This window comes from Schistocerca serialis, chromosome 4 (genome assembly GCF_023864345.2).
Source record: "Schistocerca serialis cubense isolate TAMUIC-IGC-003099 chromosome 4, iqSchSeri2.2, whole genome shotgun sequence".
Lineage (NCBI taxonomy): Eukaryota > Metazoa > Arthropoda > Insecta > Orthoptera > Acrididae > Schistocerca > Schistocerca serialis.
Window position 1 is genome coordinate 19,775,875 of NC_064641.1, and position 23,034 is coordinate 19,798,908.

At 40.8% G+C, this 23,034-nt stretch overlaps 1 protein-coding gene across 3 annotated transcripts in view; it reads right to left on the minus strand.

Annotated features, from left to right (window-relative positions):
* Positions 1-23,034, minus strand: part of LOC126473823 (solute carrier family 22 member 7-like) — a 147,369-nt gene that overhangs the window by 85,694 nt on the left and 38,641 nt on the right. For all 3 annotated transcript variants that reach the window (XM_050101142.1, XM_050101141.1, XM_050101143.1), the window contains exon 3: positions 19,503-19,745. In XM_050101142.1, coding sequence (XP_049957099.1) covers positions 19,503-19,745 — 243 coding nt within the window. The remainder of the gene's footprint in view (positions 1-19,502; positions 19,746-23,034) is intronic.

A 23,034-nucleotide genomic window follows, 5' to 3' on the forward strand; every position in this document is an offset into this window, starting at 1 on the left:
TGCCAGGAAGTTACATTTCTAGATGTCGCTTCATATACGAGGGTGAGTCAAATGAAAACCTTAAATTTGTAATAACAAATCGAAAATTTCACGCCGTTATCCTATAAGTTGGTAAGCGTGTTACAAACAGCGTGCAGATTGGCCTGGAGGTGGCAGCATAGTGCAGATGCACACATACCGTCACAGTATCACGATAAAAATGGCCGCCCCCCTTGCGACTTGCACCAGGGAAGAACAGCGTTCTGTTATTCGGTTTCTGCGTAGTGAAGGTGTGAAACCTATTGAAATTCATCGACGAATGAAGGTTCGCTACAGTAATGCATGTTTGTCACAGCAGCAATTCTACAAATGGAGTAGGAAGTTCGCAGATGGTGTGACTTCAGTGGAAGATACTCCTCGTCCAGGTCAGGCACAATGAGTTGTGACTCCACAGGACATTGCAGCAGTTGAAGCCATAGTGAAGGAAAACCGCCGAGTGACACTGATTGACGCAATGGGGGGAAAGAAGTTCCGTTCTGATGAAGAGGTACGCCACGCGGTGCATGAGTGGTTGCGCAGACTACCAAAAGAATTTTTTTCTAAAGGAAGTTATGCACTTTGTAAGCGCTGGAGGACTTGCATTGAGCGTGGGGGAGACCATGTTGAAAAGTGATACAACTTTGTACCACTTCTGCACAATAAATAATATTTAAAAAAATATTAAGGTTTTCATTTGAGTCGCCATCGTAATTTGCACGCTGTGATGCACCTGTTATCCGTACCGGAGCACAATGGTCACTACAGGAAACCCGGAACATAACACAAAAATGGAAGGGACCCGTGGTCTAGGGGTAGCGTCTTTGATTCATAATCAAAACGTCTTCGGTTCCGGGTTCGGTCCCCACCACTGCCTAAATTTTGATAAATAATCGGCATTGGCAGCCGAAGACTTCCGGCATAAGAAGTCAGCCTCATTCTGCCAACGGCCTTGTCAAAGAGGGTGGAGGAGCGGATAGAGGTTCAGGGCACTCTCTTGTCCTAGGGGTGGGAAATTGCCCCTAAAGGCGGAAGAATCAGCAATGATCAACGACATGAGGATGCAGAAGGCAATGGAAACCATTGCATTAAAGACACGTAATGTGTATCCACAGGACATGTGGCCTGTAATTGAAGAAGTGTCATGATGATCTCTCCATTGGCAAAAGATTCCGGAATAGTCCCCCATTCGGATCTCTGGGAGGGGACTGCCAAGGGGGAGGTTACCATGAGAAAAAGATTGAATAATCAACGAAAGGATAACGTTCTACGAGTCGGGGCGTGGAATGTCAGAAGCTTGAACGTGGTAGGGAAAATAGAAAATCTGAAAAGGCAAATGCAAAGGCTCAATCTAGATATAGTAGGGGTCAGTGAAGTGAAGTGGAAGGAAGACAAGGATTTCTGTTCAGATGAGTATCGGGTAATATCAACAGCAGCAGAAAATGGTATAACAGGTGTAGGATTCGTTATGAATAGGAAGGTACGGCAGAGGGTGTGTTACTGTGAACAGTTCAGTGACTGGGTTGTTCTAATCAGAATCGACAGCAGACCAACACCGACAATGATAGTTCAGGTATACATGCCGACGTCGCAAGCTGAAGATGAACAGATAGAGAAATTGTATGAGGATATTGAAAGGGTAATGCAGAATGTTAAGGGGGACGAAAATCTAATAGTAATGGGCGACTGGAATGCAGTTGTAGGTGAGGGAGTAGAAGAAAACGTTACAGGAGAATATGGGCTTGGGACAAGGAATGAAAGAGGAGAAAGGTTAACTGAGTTCTGTAACAAGTTTCAGCTAGTAATAGCGAATACCCTGTTCAAGAATCACAAGAGGAGGAGGTATACTTGGAAAAGGCCGGGAGATACGGGAAGATTTCAATTAGATTACGCCATGGTCAGACAGAGATTCCGAAATCAGATACTGGATTGTAAGGCGTACCCAGGAGCAGATATAGACTCAGATCACAATATAGTAGTGATGAAGAGTAGGCTGAAGTTCAAGACATTAGTCAGGAAGAATCAATACGCAATGAAGTGGGATGCGGAAATACTAAGGAATGACGAGATACATTTGAAGTTCTCTAACGCTATAGATACAGCAATAAGGAAATAGCGCAGTAGGCAGTACAGTTGAAGAGGAATGGACATCTCTAAAAAGGGCCATCACAGAAGTTGGGAAGGAAAACATAGGTACAAATAAGGTAGCTGCGAAGAAACCATGGGTAACAGAAGAAATACTTCAGTTGATTGATGAAAGGAGCAAGTACAAACATGTTCCGGCAAAATCAGGAATACAGAAATACAAGTCGCTGAGGAATGAAATAAATAGGAAGTGCAGGGAAGCTAAGACGAAATGGCTGCAGGAAAAATGTGAAGACATCGAAAAAGATATGATTGTCGGAAGGACAGACTAAGCATACAGGAAAGTCAAAACAACCTTTGGTGACATTAAAAGCAATGGTGGTAACATTAAGAGTGCAACGGGAATTCCACTGTTAAATGCAGAGGAGAGAGCAGATAGGTGGAAAGAATACATTGAAAGCCTCTATGAGGGTGAAGATTTGTCTGATGTGATAGAAGAAGAAGCAGGAGTCGATTTAGAAGAGGTAGGTGATCCAGTATTAGAATCTGAATTTAAAAGAGCTTTGGAGGACTAACGGTCAAATAAGGTAGAAGGGATAGATAACATTTCATCAGAATTTCTAAAATCATTGGGGGAAGTGGCAACAAAACGACTATTCACGTTAGTGTGTAGAATATATGAGTCTGGCGATATACCATCTGACTTTCGGAAAAGCATCATCCACACATCGAAGCTGCTTACAAGAATAATATACAGAAGAATGGAAAAGAAAATTGAGAATGCGCTGGGTGACGATCAGTTTGGCTTTAGGAAAAGTAAAGGGACGAGAGAGGCAATTCTGACGTTACGGCTAATAATGGAAGCAAGGCTAAAGAAAAATCAAGACACTTTCATAGGATTTGTCGACCTGGAAAAAGCGTTCGACAATATAAAATGGTGCAAGCTGTTCGAGATTCTGAAAACAGTAGGGGTAAGCTATAGAGAGAGACGAGTCATATACAATATGCATAACAACCAAGTGGGAATAATAAGAGTGCACGATCAAGAACGAAGTGCTCGTATTAAGAAGGGTGTAAGACAAGACTGTAGCCTTCCGCCCCTACTCTTCAATCTGTACATCGAGGAAGCAATGATGGAAATAAAAGAAAGGTTCAGGAGTGGAATTAAAATACAAGGTGAAAGGATATCAATGATACGATTCGCTGATGATATTGCTATCCTGAGTGAAGGTGAAGAAGAATTAAATGATCTGCTGAACGGAATGAACAGTCTAATGAGTACACAGTATGGTTTGAGAGTAAATCGGAGAAAGACGAAGGTAATGAGAAGTAGTAGAAATGAGAACAGCGAGAAACTTAACATCAGGATTGATGGTCACGAAGTCAATGAAGTTAAGGAATTCTGCTACCTAGGCAGTAAAATAACCAATGACGGACGGAGCAAGGAGGACATCAAAAGCAGACTCGCTATGGCAAAAAGGCATTTCTGGCCAAGAGAAGTCTACTAATATCAAATACCGGCCTTAATTTGAGGAAGAAATTTCTGAGGATGTACGTCTGGAGTACAGCATTGTATGGTAGTGAAACATGGACTGTGGGAAAACCGGAACAGAAGGGAATCGAAGCATTTGAGATGTGGTGCTATAGACGAATGTTGAAAATTAGGTGGACTGATAAGGTAAGGAATGAGGAGGTTCTACGCAGAATCGGAGAGGAAAGGAATATGCCCGCATCTCGTGGTCGTGCGGTAGCGTTCTCGCTTCCCACGCCCGGGTTCCCGGGTTCGATTCCCGGCGGGGTCAGGAAATTTCTCTGCCTCGTGATGGCTGGGTGTTGTGTGCTGTCCTTAGGTTAGTTAGGTTTAAGTAGTTCTAAGTTCTAGGGGACTGATGACCATAGACGTTAAGTCCCATAGTGCTCAGCGCCATTTGAACCATTTGAAAGGAATATGTGGAAAACACTGATAAGGAGAAGGGACAGGATGACAGGACATCTGCTAAGACATGAGGGAATGACTTCCATGGTACTAGAGGGAGCTGTAGAGGGCAAAAACTGCAGAGGAAGACAGAGATTGGAATACGTCAAGCAAATAATTGAGGACGTAGGTTGCAAGTGCTACTCTGAGATGAAGAGGTTAGCACAGGAAGGGAATTCGTGGCGGGCCGCATCAAACCAGTCAGTAGACTGATGACCAAAAAAAAAAAAAAAAAACTCTCTTCTGACTGTGTGCCACTCTTGTTGCGCATTAGTCTTAGCGTGAGGCGACATGTGTATCTCTTCTTCTGAAGTCCCCATGTGCTCTCCTTACAGCTTCAAGTGTCGCCAAAGGGCGGCATTCAGTGTCGTGGTGGGTGGTGGTCGTAACTGTTGGCTCATCACTGTAGGTTCAACCCGTGATGGGTTATCTCTCTACTTCTCGTTCTTCTTTATCTTTTGTCATTAACCAATAGCGTTACACTGAGGTGACAAAAGTATTGGGATAGCGGTATGCACATGTAGAGATGGCAGTAGAATGGCGTACACAACGTATGAAAGGTCAGTGCATCGCCGGAGCTGTGATTTGTACTCGGGTGATCCGTGTGAAAAGGTTTCCGAACGGATTATGGCCGTACAACGGGAATTAACAGACTTTGAACGCGGAATGGTGGTGCTGCCGAGATGTATGAGACATGGCACTTCGGATATCGCTAGAGCATTCAATATTACGAGATCCGCAGTGCCAAAAGTGTACCGAGGGCACCAAATTTCAGGCACTACCTCTCACCGAGGAGAATGCAGTGGCCGACGGCTTTCACCTAACGACCGAGCGGTGTTTGCGTAGAGTTGTCAGTGCTAAAAGGAGAGCAACACTGCTTCAAATAACCACAGAAATCAATGTCGGATGTACGACGAACGTATCCCTAAGGACAGGCCGGCGAAATTTGATGTTAATGGGCTTTGGCAGCAGACGACCGAGGTGAGTCTTTGCTAACAGGGCGACATCTGTGCAGTGCCTCTCCTGGGGTCGTGACAATATCAGTTAGACCCCAGACGACTGCAGAAAACAGTGGCTTGGTCAGAAGAGTCCCGATTTCAGACGGTAAGAGCTGACGCCAGGGTTTGAGTGGGGCGCAGACCCCATGAAGCCATGGACGCAAGTTTCAACAAGCTACTGGTGCCTCCATAACGGTGCGGGCTGGAATGAAGTGTATCCTCTGGTCCAGTTAAACTTTGACTGGAAATTTTTATGTACGGCTACTTGGACACCACCTGCAACCATTCATGGACTTCATGTTCCCAAACAAAGATGGAATTTTTATGGACGACAATGAGCCATGTCAGCGGGCCACAATTGTTCGAGATTCCTTTTCAGAACATTCTGGACAATTCGAGCGAATGATATGGCCAGCCAGGTCGCCCGACACGAATCCCATTGAACATTTAAGGGGTTTAATCGAGAGGTCACTGCGTGCAGAAAATCCTTGCACCAGCAACGCTTTGACAATTTTGGCGGGCTGTGGAAGCAGCACAGCTCAGAATTTTTGTAGGGGACATTTAGCGACTTGTTGAGTCCTTGCCATGTCGAGATGCCCCACTACGTCTGTCAAAAGAAGGTCTGAGTCGATCTATCTTAGGGGGATCCCATAACTTTTATCACCTAAGTGTGCAATATCTATTGGCATTAAACTCGTCACTCGCATTAGCTACAAGCCACAGAATGCTGTGGACAGATATATCTGTAGAACCCAGTGAGAGCGAGCATACCATGGACGGACATACGCGTCACACCCACTTGCGCACATGCTGATAACATCCTTCGGCCATAGAACTGAGCTATAGAGTGATATACAGTTCAACGTGAACCCTCGAACCACAGTGCAACTACGCATATTTCGTATATGCAAATCACTTCCAAATGTGAAAAGTATCAGATAAATATTGTGGGATTGACTAGGTGCCAAATCCATGACCTTTGGATCAGTAGTATAGCTCTCGAACACTGAGCCACCAAACCACATAAGTGGATATTAATACCGTATTAATACTGTTAAATTAACATTAGGTGATAATATCATGGATTGTGTAATAACAGTATAAATTTCAAGGTTAAAAATTGTCACCTGAAGTGAAATGAATGTCGAATATGCTAGTAATTGCAATGTTTTAAGCGTCTGGAACCTCGTCATCAGGCTATCGACCAGCGCTGCCCCCGAAACCCACTGGTCGTGACTATCCAGATCTCCATTCCGACCTCCATCAAGATGGATGGTCGGTCGTCTTTGTCTGGACCCCAGGTCACGTTGGGATCCCAGTGAACGAATATGCTGACCTGTTGACCAAGTTAGCCACCAGAACAACGACTTTGGAGTTTAAAGGTTCAGAACTTGGCCTGCAGTCGACTCCCCACCATCAGCTGAGCACCGATTGGTGTGCCCTGCTTTCTCCAAACAAACTGCAAGAAATAAGCCACCGTTCCATGTGGCACTCTTCCCTTCGTGCTTCTCACAGAGAATATGCCATTCTCTGCCATCTTCACATTGGCCCCACTTGGCCGACCCACAGCCACAGCCTACAACATGAGGATTCACCCCACTGTCGGTGTGGTGCCAATCTGATGGGTGTCCACATCCTTCTGGAACGCTCTAATCTGGCCACTGTACAGTAAAACCCTAAACCTGCAGATACGCTGTCTCTGGTGCTAGTGGATGACGTCAGAGTAGCTGATCTGGTTTCACATTTTACCCATAAAGTTGGTTTCTACTCCTCTCTGTGAGGGAGGGCACAATGGCATCGTCAGTCACTTAAGGGTTGCAGGGGTACCCCCTCTCCTGCTCCGACCCAGGGGATGGTCGGTGATCCAGCCTGGCTTTTGCCCTTCCCACCTTTCAAGTTCTTATTCTTTTACTCATATATCGTTGGTTTACTGTCTCGTTGGTGCTATTGTCTTTTCTGATGTTTTATAAACTTGCCTGTTTTGCTAGTTTTTATTGTGATAATGGGGGGAGAGGAAACGCCAGTCGCATGCAGAGGGTGCACCTCCTGCATGACATGTTTTGGGTGCCTCCAGCAGTTTTCTGAGTGGAGCAACATACCCACATTCTCCCGATTACCCGTCACTGACTTCTGCTTGCTTCTACTCGCATCTTTTGATTTTATTGATCCTCAGTTACAACACGTTCATCAGGGTGAAACACGTATGTAACGCAGCAGCGATGGCGAGGCATTGTAGCATCTGTGACCAGAGAGTATGCGCTTGACCGCGCGAGTGTTGCGAGCGGTTCTCAGTCAGTAGTAGTCTTTGCGAGTTAGTTGTCGCTATGCAGAGTAGCAGTCAGTCAGTCGTTGCGAGTCTGTAGCTCTGTCTAGTTGAGAGCAGTACTCAGTCTGTAGTCGTCATGCAGAGCGGTCGGTCAGTAGTAGCAGTCCAGTGCGGTTGTGTGATGTAGGCGGTCGGCAACAATGGTCAAGATGAGGAATAAGGTATACTGTTAATTAATATAATCATTAGATAATGAAAAATTTTATTTATTGTAATTATTCTCCAACAAGTCTCCCAATAATAATTTTTTATTTCAAAAGCATTTTCTCAAAAGTTTAATTTTTTTGAACTAAAGATCTCGTTGCACTTCCCATTTCATTCCACTTCTTTTTGAAGAAAAATTTCACTAGAATTACAAAAAAAAAAAAAGGAGAATATTATTATTTGCAATGTAGTTCCTCCAAGTGGTGCGCAACAACAAGAGCAGATATGTGACATCCATTTATTCTGAGGTAAGACTTTAATTCTGATTGTTTTTACACAGGGCCAAAGACCGATATTTCGGTTTAATTGAATTTTCTTGTCACTGAATGGACTTTAATTTTTTGAAGGATTTATAATTGAGTCAGATTGCGAATTTCACATTTGTTGCCATTGTCAGTACATTTGATTGTGGGCAGGTTACGCATAGAGCCATGTCCATCAGCATTTCTAATTAGTATCGTTATTTTCTTTTAAAATTTTTGTGGGGAGGTTACACTTGGCTCCCATTTCTATTAAGTATTGTCAATTTTCTTTCTTTTAAAAATTGCGGTGGGGAGGTTACACTTGGCGACACCCAGTCCAGGATCGTATTTCGTTGAGAGTCTTTTGAGCGACAGTCAGATATTTGCTCTTATTTGCTTAGATAATTAGGATTTGGCGCAACGCTTTTAATAATATTGTGACTTTCTTTCTACAGGTCAACGGCAATTTGCTGCTTTGTTGTATTTGTGTGTTGCTTTTGCATTGTGCTTATTTGTTTTGTGAAAAATTTTGACTATTGTAAAAATGCCGCGAAAGACTGTGAATAGTGTATCGCGAAGTATTGTGAATGAAATTACTGACTTAAACAACGTGACCGATAGTAATTGTGATACGCAACGTAATGATGACAATCCTGCGTTCACTAACAATCAGTGCATTCCAACCACTAATGATGACTTTCACCTTAATGATGAACAAACGAACTCAATTGTCTCGTCTGTTAACTTGACGACAATTGATGACGCAGAATGCTCTATGGTAATGAGCGCTGTAGAGCTTAACACACCCGATTTGGAAAATTCAAGTAATGTACAGTCAAATCTGTCTAATGAAAATGAACAGATCACACAAAGTAGGACAGATGTATTTAATTCCGAAACAATGACTGATAGTATACATTTGACTGACAAACCTTTTTGTAAATTTCAGAATGACCAAATGGTTACAGAAAGTGAAACAATTCCAGATCCACTATTGAACAGTACAGATAATAGAAATGGTAATTTTGGCTCGGATCCAATTATGGCAATACTGATACAACTTAGGGAAGATAATAAACAACAGAGTGAAAATTTCAAACAACTTAGGGAAGATAATAAACAACAGAGTGAAAATTTCAAACAACTTAGGGAAGATAACAGACAGCTTAGTGAACAAATTAGAGACGTTGCCGCGCAGTGCCATGACACTAAGGAACAATTGCGCGTGAAAATTGAGGCTTGTTCTCAAAAAAATATCGAAGAAATTAAGTCTGTTGCGCAAGAATTAAGAGAAATGCAAACAGCCGCAACAGAAACACTCAGAGACGAAATTAGCAGAGTCGCTAAACAATGCTCTGAAAAAGCTGCACAATTACGGGACGAGTTTAAAGCAATGACGGTAGAACTTTCGCGCACTATGGACGCAAAGATAGACGCGAAATTCGAACAGCAGAACACTCAGATTAACGAGCGCTTTAGTCAGCACATACAGAACAGTGATACGCGTTTCCGCAGATTTATTCAAGATCAAAACAAAGTAAAACGACAAGTCATGGAAACAATCACTGCACAGAGACAAGAGGACAAACGTAAAATATTCGCGAAAGCGAAGACGTATGTAGACAATAATATTACTACAGTGTCCGACAAAATTAATACCATAGAACAATTGAACGCGGAATTACGGGATGAAATTTCTGATCTTAAAGCAAAAACGGATACACACACAGTAAATATTCAAACAGTGACAGATAGATTCGAACAACTAGATCTAACACAGGATTGCGATGTCATCAAAGCTGATGTTAAAAAACTGAGCGAAACTACGCGCAAGTTGCAAAAACAGATTAATGCGTCTGATTCTAAAACCGATGATCAGGTTAAAATACTGACTGAAAAATGTGATGAATTGGCCAGTCGTATTGATGCTATCGAAAATACTAATGACAATAAATCAGACGATACTGCACCGGTTTCATTTATCCAAACACCTGAATTTCAAAATTTACAGCAGACGATTAATGAGATCGATTCATCTAATAACACGTTACGTGGAAAGTTATCGATTTTACAACAACAAGTAACAGAAATAAAAACTATTTCAGTCACCAATACGTCACAGAATCCGCCACTTTGCGAACATTTGTCAGACTCGCGCAACGCGTATAAAGTGAGCAATTTACAGAGACTACGCGACTTAAAATCCGAAAAGCCACGCGACTTAAAATCTGAAAAGCTACGCAACTTGAAATCCGGAATGACACAGACGAACAGATTCACACACAAACCCGAACGTGTTTTCAAATTCAAAGACGAGAACGTAGATTTCGAGCAATTTGCATTTGTAAGCAAATGTAAAGAATTTAATAATGACAGAACACAGATACACGATTTGCACTGTATACGACAATTTATCTTTGTACATTCACCGCTATTATCGGTAATGGAGAAACTAGCTTTGAACCAGATGCGACAATTTATTTTTGTATTTACAACAGCATTGCCTGTAATGAAGAAATTTGAATTAGCACGAATACAACAATTTGCCTTTGAAATTTTATCGCTATTGCCTGTAACACAAAAGCTAAAATTTATTTGCAGTGCGTAAATGACCTCAGGGGATTCATTACGCTTTAATGAATATGTGCCGTAGCGAGCATAGGGCCCCGAGCTGTAGTAGTGCTGTTTCATCTTTAGTTTTCTGCACTGCTGCCTTTTCTTCTACTATCCTTTATATCTATCCAAACTGCTCTTTAACTATTGCTCTACCTAGTATTAAGAAACGTATGTAATGAAAACCGGATACGACAAATCTTTTACCGAATGTGACAATTTTCAGTAGGCACTCCAGTACCGCCGTAATTTTAATTACAGATAAAATCGTAATCATCAGTATGTGTAAAAGTAAAATTAACAGCAAACGCATTTTTTGGTAACAATAGATGTTTTTCACCACAATAGCATGAAAGTCAGCCGCTTAGCATACCTAACCAACAATGCAGTCTACAAGGTCAACCAAACTTTAATGTTTCGCCGCGTGCATGTATAGTCTCAGCTCCAACAAATAGTAACGCATGGCAGCAAAGAAATAACTACGTACAGACAACACTCTATTTCAATTCCTATCGCAATACACCGTATAGGAATGATTATTAGGACAGACGTAAAAAGAATGATGAGCACAATTTTCAGCGTACATTTAATAACAGTCGATCTTATGAGCAGCAACAACATCAGCAACAACAAATAATCATGAATGGAACAGACAATAGGTGTCATCCATAGCGTAACACGTCAGTAAGAAATAACAGAACAGTTCATATAGTGGATATGCCACAGCATCCTCCCGTAAATAACAGGACGAACGATAGAATTTAACCAGATACAGCACAGATTGCATACTACAGTAACGCAAACATTACTTTTGACACGCAGAATTTTGTTCACGAGAATGTTATTTGAAACATGCTTTATTGAATGCTCTACTTTTATCGCACCCAGATCTCACCAGAAATTTTTCCATTGCCACTGACAGCTCTAACACCGCTTTAGGTGTACATATTTTTCAGGAAATTGAAGAAGATGGTTCTACAGTAATTAAAAACATCGCATTTGCAAGTCGCATTTTGTCACCTGCTGAACGAAATTATTCCGTTACAGAACTTCAAACATTGTGTTGTATGGGCTTTTACGAGATTTCGGCACTTTCTTTATGGCAGACATACCACCGTCTACACAGACCACAGAGAAATACAATTTTTGCTTTCAGCTAAATTTACTCACGACAGGTTAAGTAGATGGAAACTGTATTTACAGGAATTTAATTTTACAATAGTTCACATTCCCGGCACGCAAAATGTTATAGCAGACGCACTATCGCGTTCTCTCGGCAACAATCAGCAAGACATCGCAACCAACTTCTGCAAAGCAAATTTCAGCGTCATGTACATTCAACAAGTTGCATTTGAAAATTTCATTTCGTCGTCATTACGAGACATAGTATTCTTTTTTTCCTTTCACATGCTTTGGTCAGCTGCGCGAGCTAATGCTTCTGTCCGTCAGCTGTGTTGTCTTCTGCTGTCACTACCAATTTACGACACTCACAAAACACAAACAAATGTTTTTCAGCAAATGATTAATTTTGACACGTGCAAACTATTACGGATAGTAACAAAGTAGAATCGGAACACAAAAGAACATGTCCGACCTCATTACCATGTTTTTGCTACATCTTTGTCGCTGTTGAGCTCACTTCAAAATTTGTTACTTTCACTCCGTTACGCAAAGCTACTGCTAAAACTGTTTCGAAAGCATTTGTAAAACATTTTCTATTTCATGTAGGGCATGTAATGAAAGTAATTTCTGATAATGGACCTCAATTTCGTAGTAGTGTATGGACACGCATGTTACGAGCTAGAAACATTTCTCCGATCTATATATCCAAGTACCACGCTTCTTCGAACCCTTGTGAAAGATTAATGAAGGAAATTGGTAAGCTGTGCAGAATATACTGCCACAAAAGACATATTGATTGGGATACACACATACTCTCATTCCAAGATGTAATTAATTCCATTCCAAATGAATCCACTATGCTATCTCCGACTGTTATACTGAAAAACGTTGAACCACCGAACAAAATTAAAGAATTAATAGAATTCCCCAAAAATCGTCGCCTACGACACCACGAAATAATTGACATTGCGCTGAACAACATCAAACGTGCCGCAGAGCGCCGGAGAAGACAGCAAAAACAGGTTTGTACACGCCGCGACTTTCACGTTGGACAGAAGATATTAGTACGTACACACTATTTATCCAGCAAATTAAAAGGTAAGTGCAGTAAATTTGAACTTCTATACGCAGGTCCGTATCGGATTCGCAGCATCCCTCACCCCAATGTTGTACACGTCGAAACTTTGAGAACCAGAAAATCGAAAGGCAATCACCATATCTCAAACATTAAACCGTTTATTGAGTGAAACCACTGTATGATTCAACACACTATAATGCCATTTACTAATGCAATTAATTCACCTGACTAATTATTGATGATTATCGTATTTTTTTTCTTGGCAAGTGCCCGGCAAGGTAAGGTTAGCAGGTCGCTCTTCTTGTCGTTACACATCAGACCGTGCATATTTTTCCAGATGAATTTACACATTTACGACTATTTCTGCAATTATATTTATGTGACTACTTATTGATGATTATCGTATTTTTTTTTTCTTGGCAAGTGCCCGGCAAGGTAAGGTTAGCAGGTCGCTTTTCTTGTCGTTACACATCAGACCGTGCACATTTTCCATTTTTTTGTGTATATGACTGTACTCCAGTTTTGTTTGTAGGCACTATGAAATAGTTAAGATATAACACACACCAGTCGACTTTGACATTTTTTTTTTTTTGCCTTATGACATCTCAACATCGTGACTGTTTCACATTTTTTTTGCTACTGCATTGTATTATTCTGTGTACATTTTTTCGCATCCGAACACTGTCAATGTCTTGGACATATTACGTTTTCTGTCATGTTATGCTGTATGGTTAATTGTGTCACCATAAACCAGTCATTATTTAGTGGGTATAGGATTTAAATGCAAGACATTAATCTTTGTTCATCAATTTCAGAAAGGAATGATGATTCTAAGAAATAAATTTAACATAAATGGGAATTTCACCTACGAAATAAACGAAAGGAGATGCAATAACTTTATGAGGAAGAGTAAAGGGATCAGGATTAACAAGCATTAACAAGACTATACTATACTCGTCACAGAATAGCAGTCTTAACTAATTTTTTCTTTCAGAATACAAGGTGATTGATGCAGGCTGTCAGAGAGAACTACACATCTTATTTTTAGTGATGAAATATGCTAGAGATAAGGAATAGTTAGGTAATGAGTAATGAAGTGATTTTTTGCAGATGATAGTGAATACTGATGAATAATGATGAAGGAAATGGTATTATGAATAATGAAGTTTTTCTCTACAGGTGATGATTATGGTGAAGTTATGATGATATGGATAATGAAGTTTTTTTCTTTACAGATGAGGATAATGTTGAAGTAATGTATTTATGCCACGTAGTTATTTAAGTATTTGTTGCGGTTTGCTTTGACAGCAGGTGTTACATTGCATAGTAGGATGACGGAAAGTTTTGGAAAGGACAGCTATGGAACACATTTTATACACATTTCACTACTTGTTAATTCGAAGTTCACTACTTTTCAGCATAGTGTGCGTTTCTTCTTTCAGGTCAATAATCCGTTTTTATATTTTTTCCAGGAGAAGTTTTTCATGACACTTACTAAACCTGTTACTTATTATACCTGTTCTAGTACTTGCATTTTTATATTTTTTACCCATTTGTGTTTATCATTTATAAATGTGATCACATGTACTGCCTTGTTACATAATCTTGCTACAGCTGACTCATGACGAATGACGTTACCTATCCTCATTTGCAGCAATAGGTCAAAAGCAAAAAGTATTGTGCCTCAGCAATTAATTATCGATCCCAACGCAATGCATTGCTACCAAAAAAATGTATTACCAGTCCCACATAATGTCACTAGTTTATGATAATTCTGAATAATACTGATCAACTCTGAATAGCACGTCACTCGAGTAATGACCTCTTAATGAGACTATATTCAAAATAATGCTTTGTCACTAGCTAATAACTGCCACTGTTTATTGTAATGCCTGTGATTACTAATGATTTGACTGTAATTAACTGATTTTTAATAATGACTTTGTAATGATCTGAATAATACTGAATGATGAACTATGTTTTATTCTATTCAATACTTGATGGCCACTGAGTGCCAATAATTAATGTCAATCAACGAAATTGTTATTAATTATGCCATTAATTAACTCTTGTTTTCAATGTTCATACTTTGTAATTGGAAATAAATGTGATTGTTTAATAATGCTTTGTAATTAGAAGAAGGCTAATGATTCTTAATAGATTGGAATGACAAATGATTAATTAACTGTAATTAGGAGAAGGTTAATGATTCTTAATTATACTCTGTAACTGAAAAGAATGCGATTATTTCATAATATTTTGTAACCAGGAAAAGAAGGCTACTGATTCTATGTAAAACAATTAATGAACATTTTTCTGTAATACTACATACTTGGTACAGAAATGTTCAATAACTGGGCTATGAATGCCACGAACTATCAATGAAGACTGTAATTGTCAATATTATGTGACTTGATGTCCTTCACCTCATAAGCTGACTACCCTGAATTACTGCAATGTCCATTTGTCCTGTTTATCCCAGTGATCATGGAGCACTATATTTGGTTTTGCACTAATTCTACGTTGGTGTGCCTTGTAAGAGTGTGGTGTTGACACGACATGCTGTCCACCACCATGAGCGATGAAGACATTATTATGGTCCCACTGTTTGGTGTACCTAATGTACTGCCAAAATGAAAACATGGAACATTACTACGACAGTTCAGTGTCTTGGCTACACTGATAAATTCTGATGGGAAAAGAACTTCAAGTTGTGTCACTTGGTGTTGTACTACTGTGGAAAGATATGGACTTTCAGAGCAGCTGTGTGCAATCTAAAGTGCTACAACCATGATGCAATCCTTCCCTTTCCTATCCTGATTCTTGTCACATAAAGAAAAATTTTTTTTGGTAACATCATTTATGTTCATAGGTTATACATTTTTCGATTCGCTAAACTCCAGTGTGAGTACACTTATGTCACTGGTCGACATGATGTTTGCCATTATGTTTATTTGTTGTGAAAATACTAAAGACATTTTTCAGTGCATGTGCACTTTGGACATGAATTTTTTTTTTTTGCCATTATGTTTATTTGTTGTGAAAATGCTAAAGACATTTTTCAGTGCATGTACACTTGTCAACATAATATTTTTTGCCAGTCTGTTTATTTGTTCTGCATATGCTAAAGAATTTTTTCAGTGCCTGTGCACTTTGTTATCTGTCAAATAATTTGTATATACTTTTCTGATTTGCTACTATGTTTTGTACTCACATTTTGTCTTTGTCTGATATATTTTGTACTTAGTGCGTGTGCACAACATTTACTTTATGTACTACATCTAATTATTCTTGCCAGTCTGTTTATTTGTTCTGCATATGCTAAAGAATTTTTTCAGTGCCTGTGCACTTTATCTGTCAAAAAGTTTGTATATACTTTTCTGATTTGCTACTATGTTTTGTACTCACATTTTGTCTTTGTCTGATATATTTTGTACTTAGTGCGTGTGCACAACATTTAAATATTCTGTAAGTTGTAGGATTTTGTTAATTAAAGAAAAATTTTGCCGCGCTTGGCAAGTCCAAATGACTCACCATCGCTGCCAAATTTTTGCCCCCCGAGTGGAGGGTTATGAAACACGTATGTAACGCAGCAGCGATGGCGAGGCATTGTAGCATCTGTGACCAGAGAGTATGCGCTTGACCGCGCGAGTGTTGCGAGCGGTTCTCAGTCAGTAGTAGTCTTTGCGAGTTAGTTGTCGCTATGCAGAGTAGCAGTCAGTCAGTCGTTGCGAGTCTGTAGCTCTGTCTAGTTGAGAGCAGTACTCTGTCTGTAGTCGTCATGCAGAGCGGTCGGTCAGTAGTAGCAGCCCAGTGCGGTTGTGTGATGTAGGCGGTCGGCAACAATGGTCAAGATGAGGAATAAGGTATACTGTTAATTAATATAATCATTAGATAATGAAAAATTTTATTTATTGTAATTATTCTCCAACAAGTCTCCCAATAATAATTTTTTATTTCAAAAGCATTTTCTCAAAAGTTTAATTTTTTTGAACTAAAGATCTCGTTGCACTTCCCATTTCATTCCACTTCTTTTTGAAGAAAAATTTCACTAGAATTACAAAAAAAAAAAAAGGAGAATATTATTATTTGCAATGTAGTTCCTCCAAGTGGTGCGCAACAACAAGAGCAGATATGTGACATCCATTTATTCTGAGGTAAGACTTTAATTCTGATTGTTTTTACACAGGGCCAAAGACCGATATTTCGGTTTAATTGAATTTTCTTGTCACTGAATGGACTTTAATTTTTTGAAGGATTTATAATTGAGTCAGATTGCGAATTTCACATTTGTTGCCATTGTCAGTACATTTGATTGTGGGCAGGTTACGCATAGAGCCATGTCCATCAGCATTTCTAATTAGTATCGTTATTTTCTTTTAAAATTTTTGTGGGGAGGTTACACTTGGCTCCCATTTCTATTAAGTATTGTCAATTTTCTTTCTTTTAAAAATTGCGGTGGGGAGGTTACAAGGGTTTGCCTTGTACGTCCTTCCACTCTGAGGACACTTCCCGGCTTGACACATATAGGATGGAGCGACTGATAGCCATGTAGTTTGGTCTCTTAAACCCCACCAATCCTACAGACAAGGGACATCAGAGTAATAAGTAAAAATAGTAACTCGGTTTACTATAAAAATCTCTTTCAGGAATTAAAGTTTATACTAATATCATGGAGCACATTTAATAACCTTTTATCCATATTAAGAAAACATCAGTTGGTAGTCCCCTAAAGTTCTGGTTATGATTATGGAGCATCATCAAACTTGACGTTAAATATAGCAGGAAAAAACCAATGGAAAACTCAGAATAATATTTTTTTCCTGGGAATAAAAATGTGCTATAAACTGCTCGAGGAAAATAAGAGGACAAATAAGACCAATAAATTTGTGAAATACATCTTACATCGTTACGATATATATTACATTTTCCTATACAACTGAATACTAATTGGTAGAAATGTGTCATAAATTAATAGTAAAAAATTGATTCGAGAACACACTTTCACAATGTAATACATCGTACTGCAGTATCTTAATCTTAGGTCAATTACGTGTAACATTAATCTACTTTCAGCTCCTTGAACTCAATATTTACTATAGAAAAGTATGAAAGATAGGTGCGTGTGTATGTCTGTGTGTACAAAAGTAATAAAATTTTTAACCAAGTAAACCCTTAAGTACCTTTGGCTTCTATGTAAGAATAAAATTAGCTTTCGGTTTCCTCTTTTTGCTAAGATAAATATCTAGAACCACTTTAAAAAGTATCCATGGAGCATAAACAAGTAACTAACTTCACCACAGAGCCTAGAAAAAAAGATACAATGGGAAAGTACAGTGTAATGCACGTGACATATAGGAATACATCGATAATAATAATAATGCACTCTTATTATATTGACTGAAACGGTAGTGATATGTGAAATGTACTACGTATCTGTCGCTATTGAAAAACCAATCATAAATTCTAAAAATAATTTAACTTCTTATACAGGGTGTTACAAAAAGGTACGGCCAAACTTTCAGGAAGCATTCCTCACACACAAAGAAAGAAAATATGTTATGTGGACATGTGTCCGGAAACGCTTACTTTCCATGTTACAGCTCATTTTATTACTTCTCTTCAAATCACATTAATCATGGAATGGAAACACACAGCAACAGAACGTGCCAGCGTGACTTCAAATACTTTGTTACAGGAAATGTTCAAAATGTCTTCCGTTAGCGAGGATACATGCATCCACCCTCCGTCGCATGGAATCCCTGATGCGCTGATGCAGCCCTGGAGAATGGCGTGTTGTATCACAGCCGTCCACAATACGAGCACGAAGAGTCTCTACATTTGGTACCGGGGTTGCGTAGGCAAGAGCTTTCAAATGCTCCCATAAATGAAAGTCAAGAGGGTTGAGGTCAGGAGAGCGTGGAGGCCACGGAATTGGTCCGCCTCTACCAATCCATCGGTCACCGAATCTTGTTGAGAAGCGTACGAACACTTCGACTGAAATGTGCAGGAGCTCCATCGTACATGAACCACATGTTGTGTCGTACTTGAAAAGGCACATGTTGTAGCAGCACAGGTAGAGTATCCCATATGAAATCATGATAACGTGCTCCATTGTGGGTAGGTGGAAGATCATGGGGCCCTATCGAGACATCACCAACAATGCCTGCCCAAACGTTCACAGAAAATCTGTTGATGACGCGATTGCACAATTGCGTGCGGATTCTCGTCAGCCCACACACGATGATTGTGAAAATTTACAATTTGATCACGTTGGAATGAAGCCTCGTCTGTAAAGAGAACATTTGCACTGAAATGAGGATTGACACATTGTTGGATGAACCATTCGCAGAAGTGTACCTGTGGAGGCCAATCCGCTGCTGATAGTGCCTGCACACGCTGTACATGGTACGGAAACAACTGGTTCTCCCGTAGCACTCTCCATACAGTGACGTGGTCAACGTTACCTTGTACAGCAGCAACTTCTCTGACGCTGACAGACTAACCTGTTGATGCTACGTACTGATGTGCTTGATGCTAGTACAGTAGAGCAATGAGTCACATGTCAACACAAGCACCGAAGTCAACATTACCTTCCTTCAATTGGGCCAACTGGTGGTGAATCGAGGAAGTACAGTACGTACTGACGAAACTAAAATGAGCTCTAACATGTAAATTGAGCGTTTCCGGACACATGTCAACATAAACATCTTTTCTTTAGTTTGTGTGTGAGGAATGTTTCCTGAATGTTTGGCCGTACCTTTTTGTAACACCCTGTGTACTGAAAATAATAAGTGTCTTTTCATGGTGGATGAAACCGGTAATAAAAAAAATAGCTACGCACATGTCGCCAATGTAGCCAAACAGTAACCCCAGGGCCACTCCAATAATCTGTGAGTAGAAGAAGACGTCATTGACGGCCTGCCGGTTGTCGCAGACCCAGTTCATCTGTGACGTCACCGTCAGGGAGAACCACGTGTCGTCATACTCCCAACCGTGCTGGCACTTCACAGGTTCCCTGCTGCCGCCGAAGTCCGTCACATCGCTCTGGTTGTACATCAGGCACTTGCTGAACGAGGCTCCTTCCCTGTAACAAGCAGGACATAACTTAGGGCGTAAAAGAGGAGCCCACAGCTTACTCATGTGACGCGAAAACAGTGATGATGAGGCGCCATACTCCGAGGAAGGTAGGGAAAGATGCAGGAGACCCGCGCTGATGACTAGGTAAGGCGCTAAAGGAGGTGGTTTGCCATTGCCTTCCTCCAACAGTAATGTGGATGAATGATAATGATGAAGACGACACAGCAACACCCAGTCATCTCGAGGCAGGGAAAATCCCTGACCCCGCCGGGCATCGAACCCGGGAGCCCGTGCGCGAGAAGCGAGAACGCTACCGCAAGACCACGAGCTGCGGACCGAAAAGAGTGGAAAAATAAATATACGAAATAATTACATCCAGACAAGAAGAGAGATTCTTGATATTACTGAAGAACTTTTCGTCGTGTCATATTAACACGCTATTGTTTTGCGACCTACAATTGTCTGTTTACGCTGTGAAATGCACAAAATGTTTTGAACACCAGTACATGCAAAAATGTAAATTTGGACAGAGATAGGCTCTAGCTTGGGTCCAGCCACTAGCAACTGAACATATTTCCTAAGTACACAAAGTCTCAATATTAATAGTGATTTTTTTTTCAGTCCTCGTACACGACGTTTCTAAGGGAGCTTAAGAACACGCTTGTAGCAAATGGTCATTCCCCTGTGGTTGAGTTGATGGAGCAGGTTCAAATTCTTCGCAGCGCAAGCAATCGGAATTCGAATCATAATCGCGGACTAACGCGCCACGAGAAATAGTGCCTTTGCAGTGGGTGCAGTATCATTTCTTCTGCACGAATGTAGGTATCTGGCGGACGACATGAAATTTCTGACTCGGTATGCGGACAGATGTCTGAGAAAAGTTATAACAGGAATTACTGGAGCAACAAATGTATTTTATGTACGGACCTAGAAGGGAGATGTTACGTCACGAAGCATCGTTCCAATATACAGGATGGTCCATTGATAGTGACCGGGCCAAATATCTCACGAACTAAGCATCAAAAGAAAAAACTACAAAGAACGAAACTCGTCTAGCTTTAAGGGGGAAACCAGATGGCGCTATGGTTGACCCGCTAGATAGCCCTTGCCATAGGTCAAACGGGTATCAACTGCGTTTTTTAAAATAGGAACCCCCATTTTTTATTACATATTCGTGCAGTACGTAAAGAAATATGAGTGAACACTCCACTTTTTTCCCTTTGTAATAGTCACAAACGTACAAGTACGTGGTATCACGTAACATTCCACCAGTGCAGACGGTATTTGCTTCGTGATACATTATCCGTGTTAAAATGGACCATTTACCAATTGCGGAAATGGTCGATATGGTGTTGATGTATGGCTATTGTGATCAAAATGCCCAACGGGCATGTGCTATGTATGCTGCTCGGTATCCTAGACGACATCATCCAAGTGTCAGCACCGTTCGGCGGATAGTTACGTTATTTAAGGAAACAGGAAGCGTTCAGCCACATGTGAAACGTCAACCACGACCTGCAACAAATGATGATGCCCAAGTAAGTGTTTTAGCTGCTGTCGCGGATAATCCGCACGTCAGCAACAGACAAATTGCGCGAGAATCGGGAATCTCAAAAACGTCGGTGTTGAGAATGCTACATCAACATCGACTGCACCCGTACCATATTTCTATGCACCGGGAATTGCATGGCGATAACTTTGACCGTCGTGTACAGTTCTGCCACTGGGCACAAGAGAAATTACGGGACGGTGACAGATTCTTTGCACGCGTTCTATTTAGCGACGAAGCGTCACTCATCAACAGCGATAACGTAAACCGGCATAATATGCACTATTGGGCAACGGAAAATCCACGATGGATGCGACAAGTGGAACATCAGCGACCTTGGCGGGTTAATGTATGGTGCGGCATTATGGGAGGAAGGATAATTGGTCCCCATTTTATGGATGACAATCTAAATGGTGCAATGTATGCTGATTTCCTGCGTAATGTTCTACCGATGTTGCTACAAGAGGTTGCACTGCATGACAGAATGGCGATGTTCTTCCAACATGATGAATGTCCGGCACATAGCTCGCGCGCGGTGAAGCGGTATTGAATAGTATACTTCATGACAGGTGGATTGGTCGTCGAAGCACCATACCGTGGCCCGCACGTTGACAGGATATGACGTTGCCGGATTTCTTTCTATGGGGAAAGTTGAAGGATATTTGCCATCGTGATCCACCGATAACGCCTGGCAACATGCGTCAGCGCATTGTCAATGCATGTGTCAACATTACGGAAGGTGAACTACTCGCTGTTGAGAGGAATGTCGTTACATGTATTGCCAAAAGCATTGAGGTTGACGGACATAATTTTGAGCATTTATTGCATTAATGTGGTATTTACAGGTAATCGCGCTGTAACAGCATGTGTTCTCAGAAATGACAAGTTCACAAAGGTACATGTATCACATTGGAACAACCGAAATAAAATGTTCAAACGTACTTGCGTTCTGTATTTTAATCTAAAAAACCTACCTGTTATCAACTGTTCGTCTAAAATTGTGAGCGATACGTTTGTGACTCTTACAGCGCCATCTATCACAAATCGAAAAAAGTGGTCCAAGTAAAACATTCATATTCCTTTACGTACCACAGGAATATGTAATAAAAATGGGGGTTCCTATTTAAAAATACGCAGTTGACATCCGTTTGACCTATGGCAGCGCCATCTAGCGGGCCAACCATAGCGCCATCTGGTTTCCCCCTTCAAGCTAGACAAGTTTCATTCTTTGTAGTTTTTTCGTTTGACGCTTATTTCGTGAGATATTTGGCCCGGTCACGATCAGTGGACCACCCTCCATATCAGACGGTGGAGGTGAAACTTCCTGGCAGATTAAAACTGTGTGCCCGACCGAGACTCGAACTCGGGACCTTTGCCTTTCGCGGGCAAGTGCTCTACCATCTGAGCCACCGAAGCACGACTCACGCCCGGTACTCACAGCTGTACTTCTGCCAGTATATCGTCTCCTGCCTTCCAAACTTTACAGAAGCTAAACCTCATTCTGGAGACGGTGGAGGTGCTCATCAGGCAACAAGTGTTAAATGATCAAACGTTTATTCCGTTCGAAAATGGTGTAAATGATCAACATCAGTATGGGGTTCGACACCCATGGACCCGAAGACACACTTGTATTCATTGTAACGTGGAAGCAAACTGCCTCCTAAAGGTACATTGGGGAACGTCTTGTCATGCCTGAAATTCAAGGTGGGTCATTCATAAAAGTTGCCGGCTAGAGACTGTCGTGAAG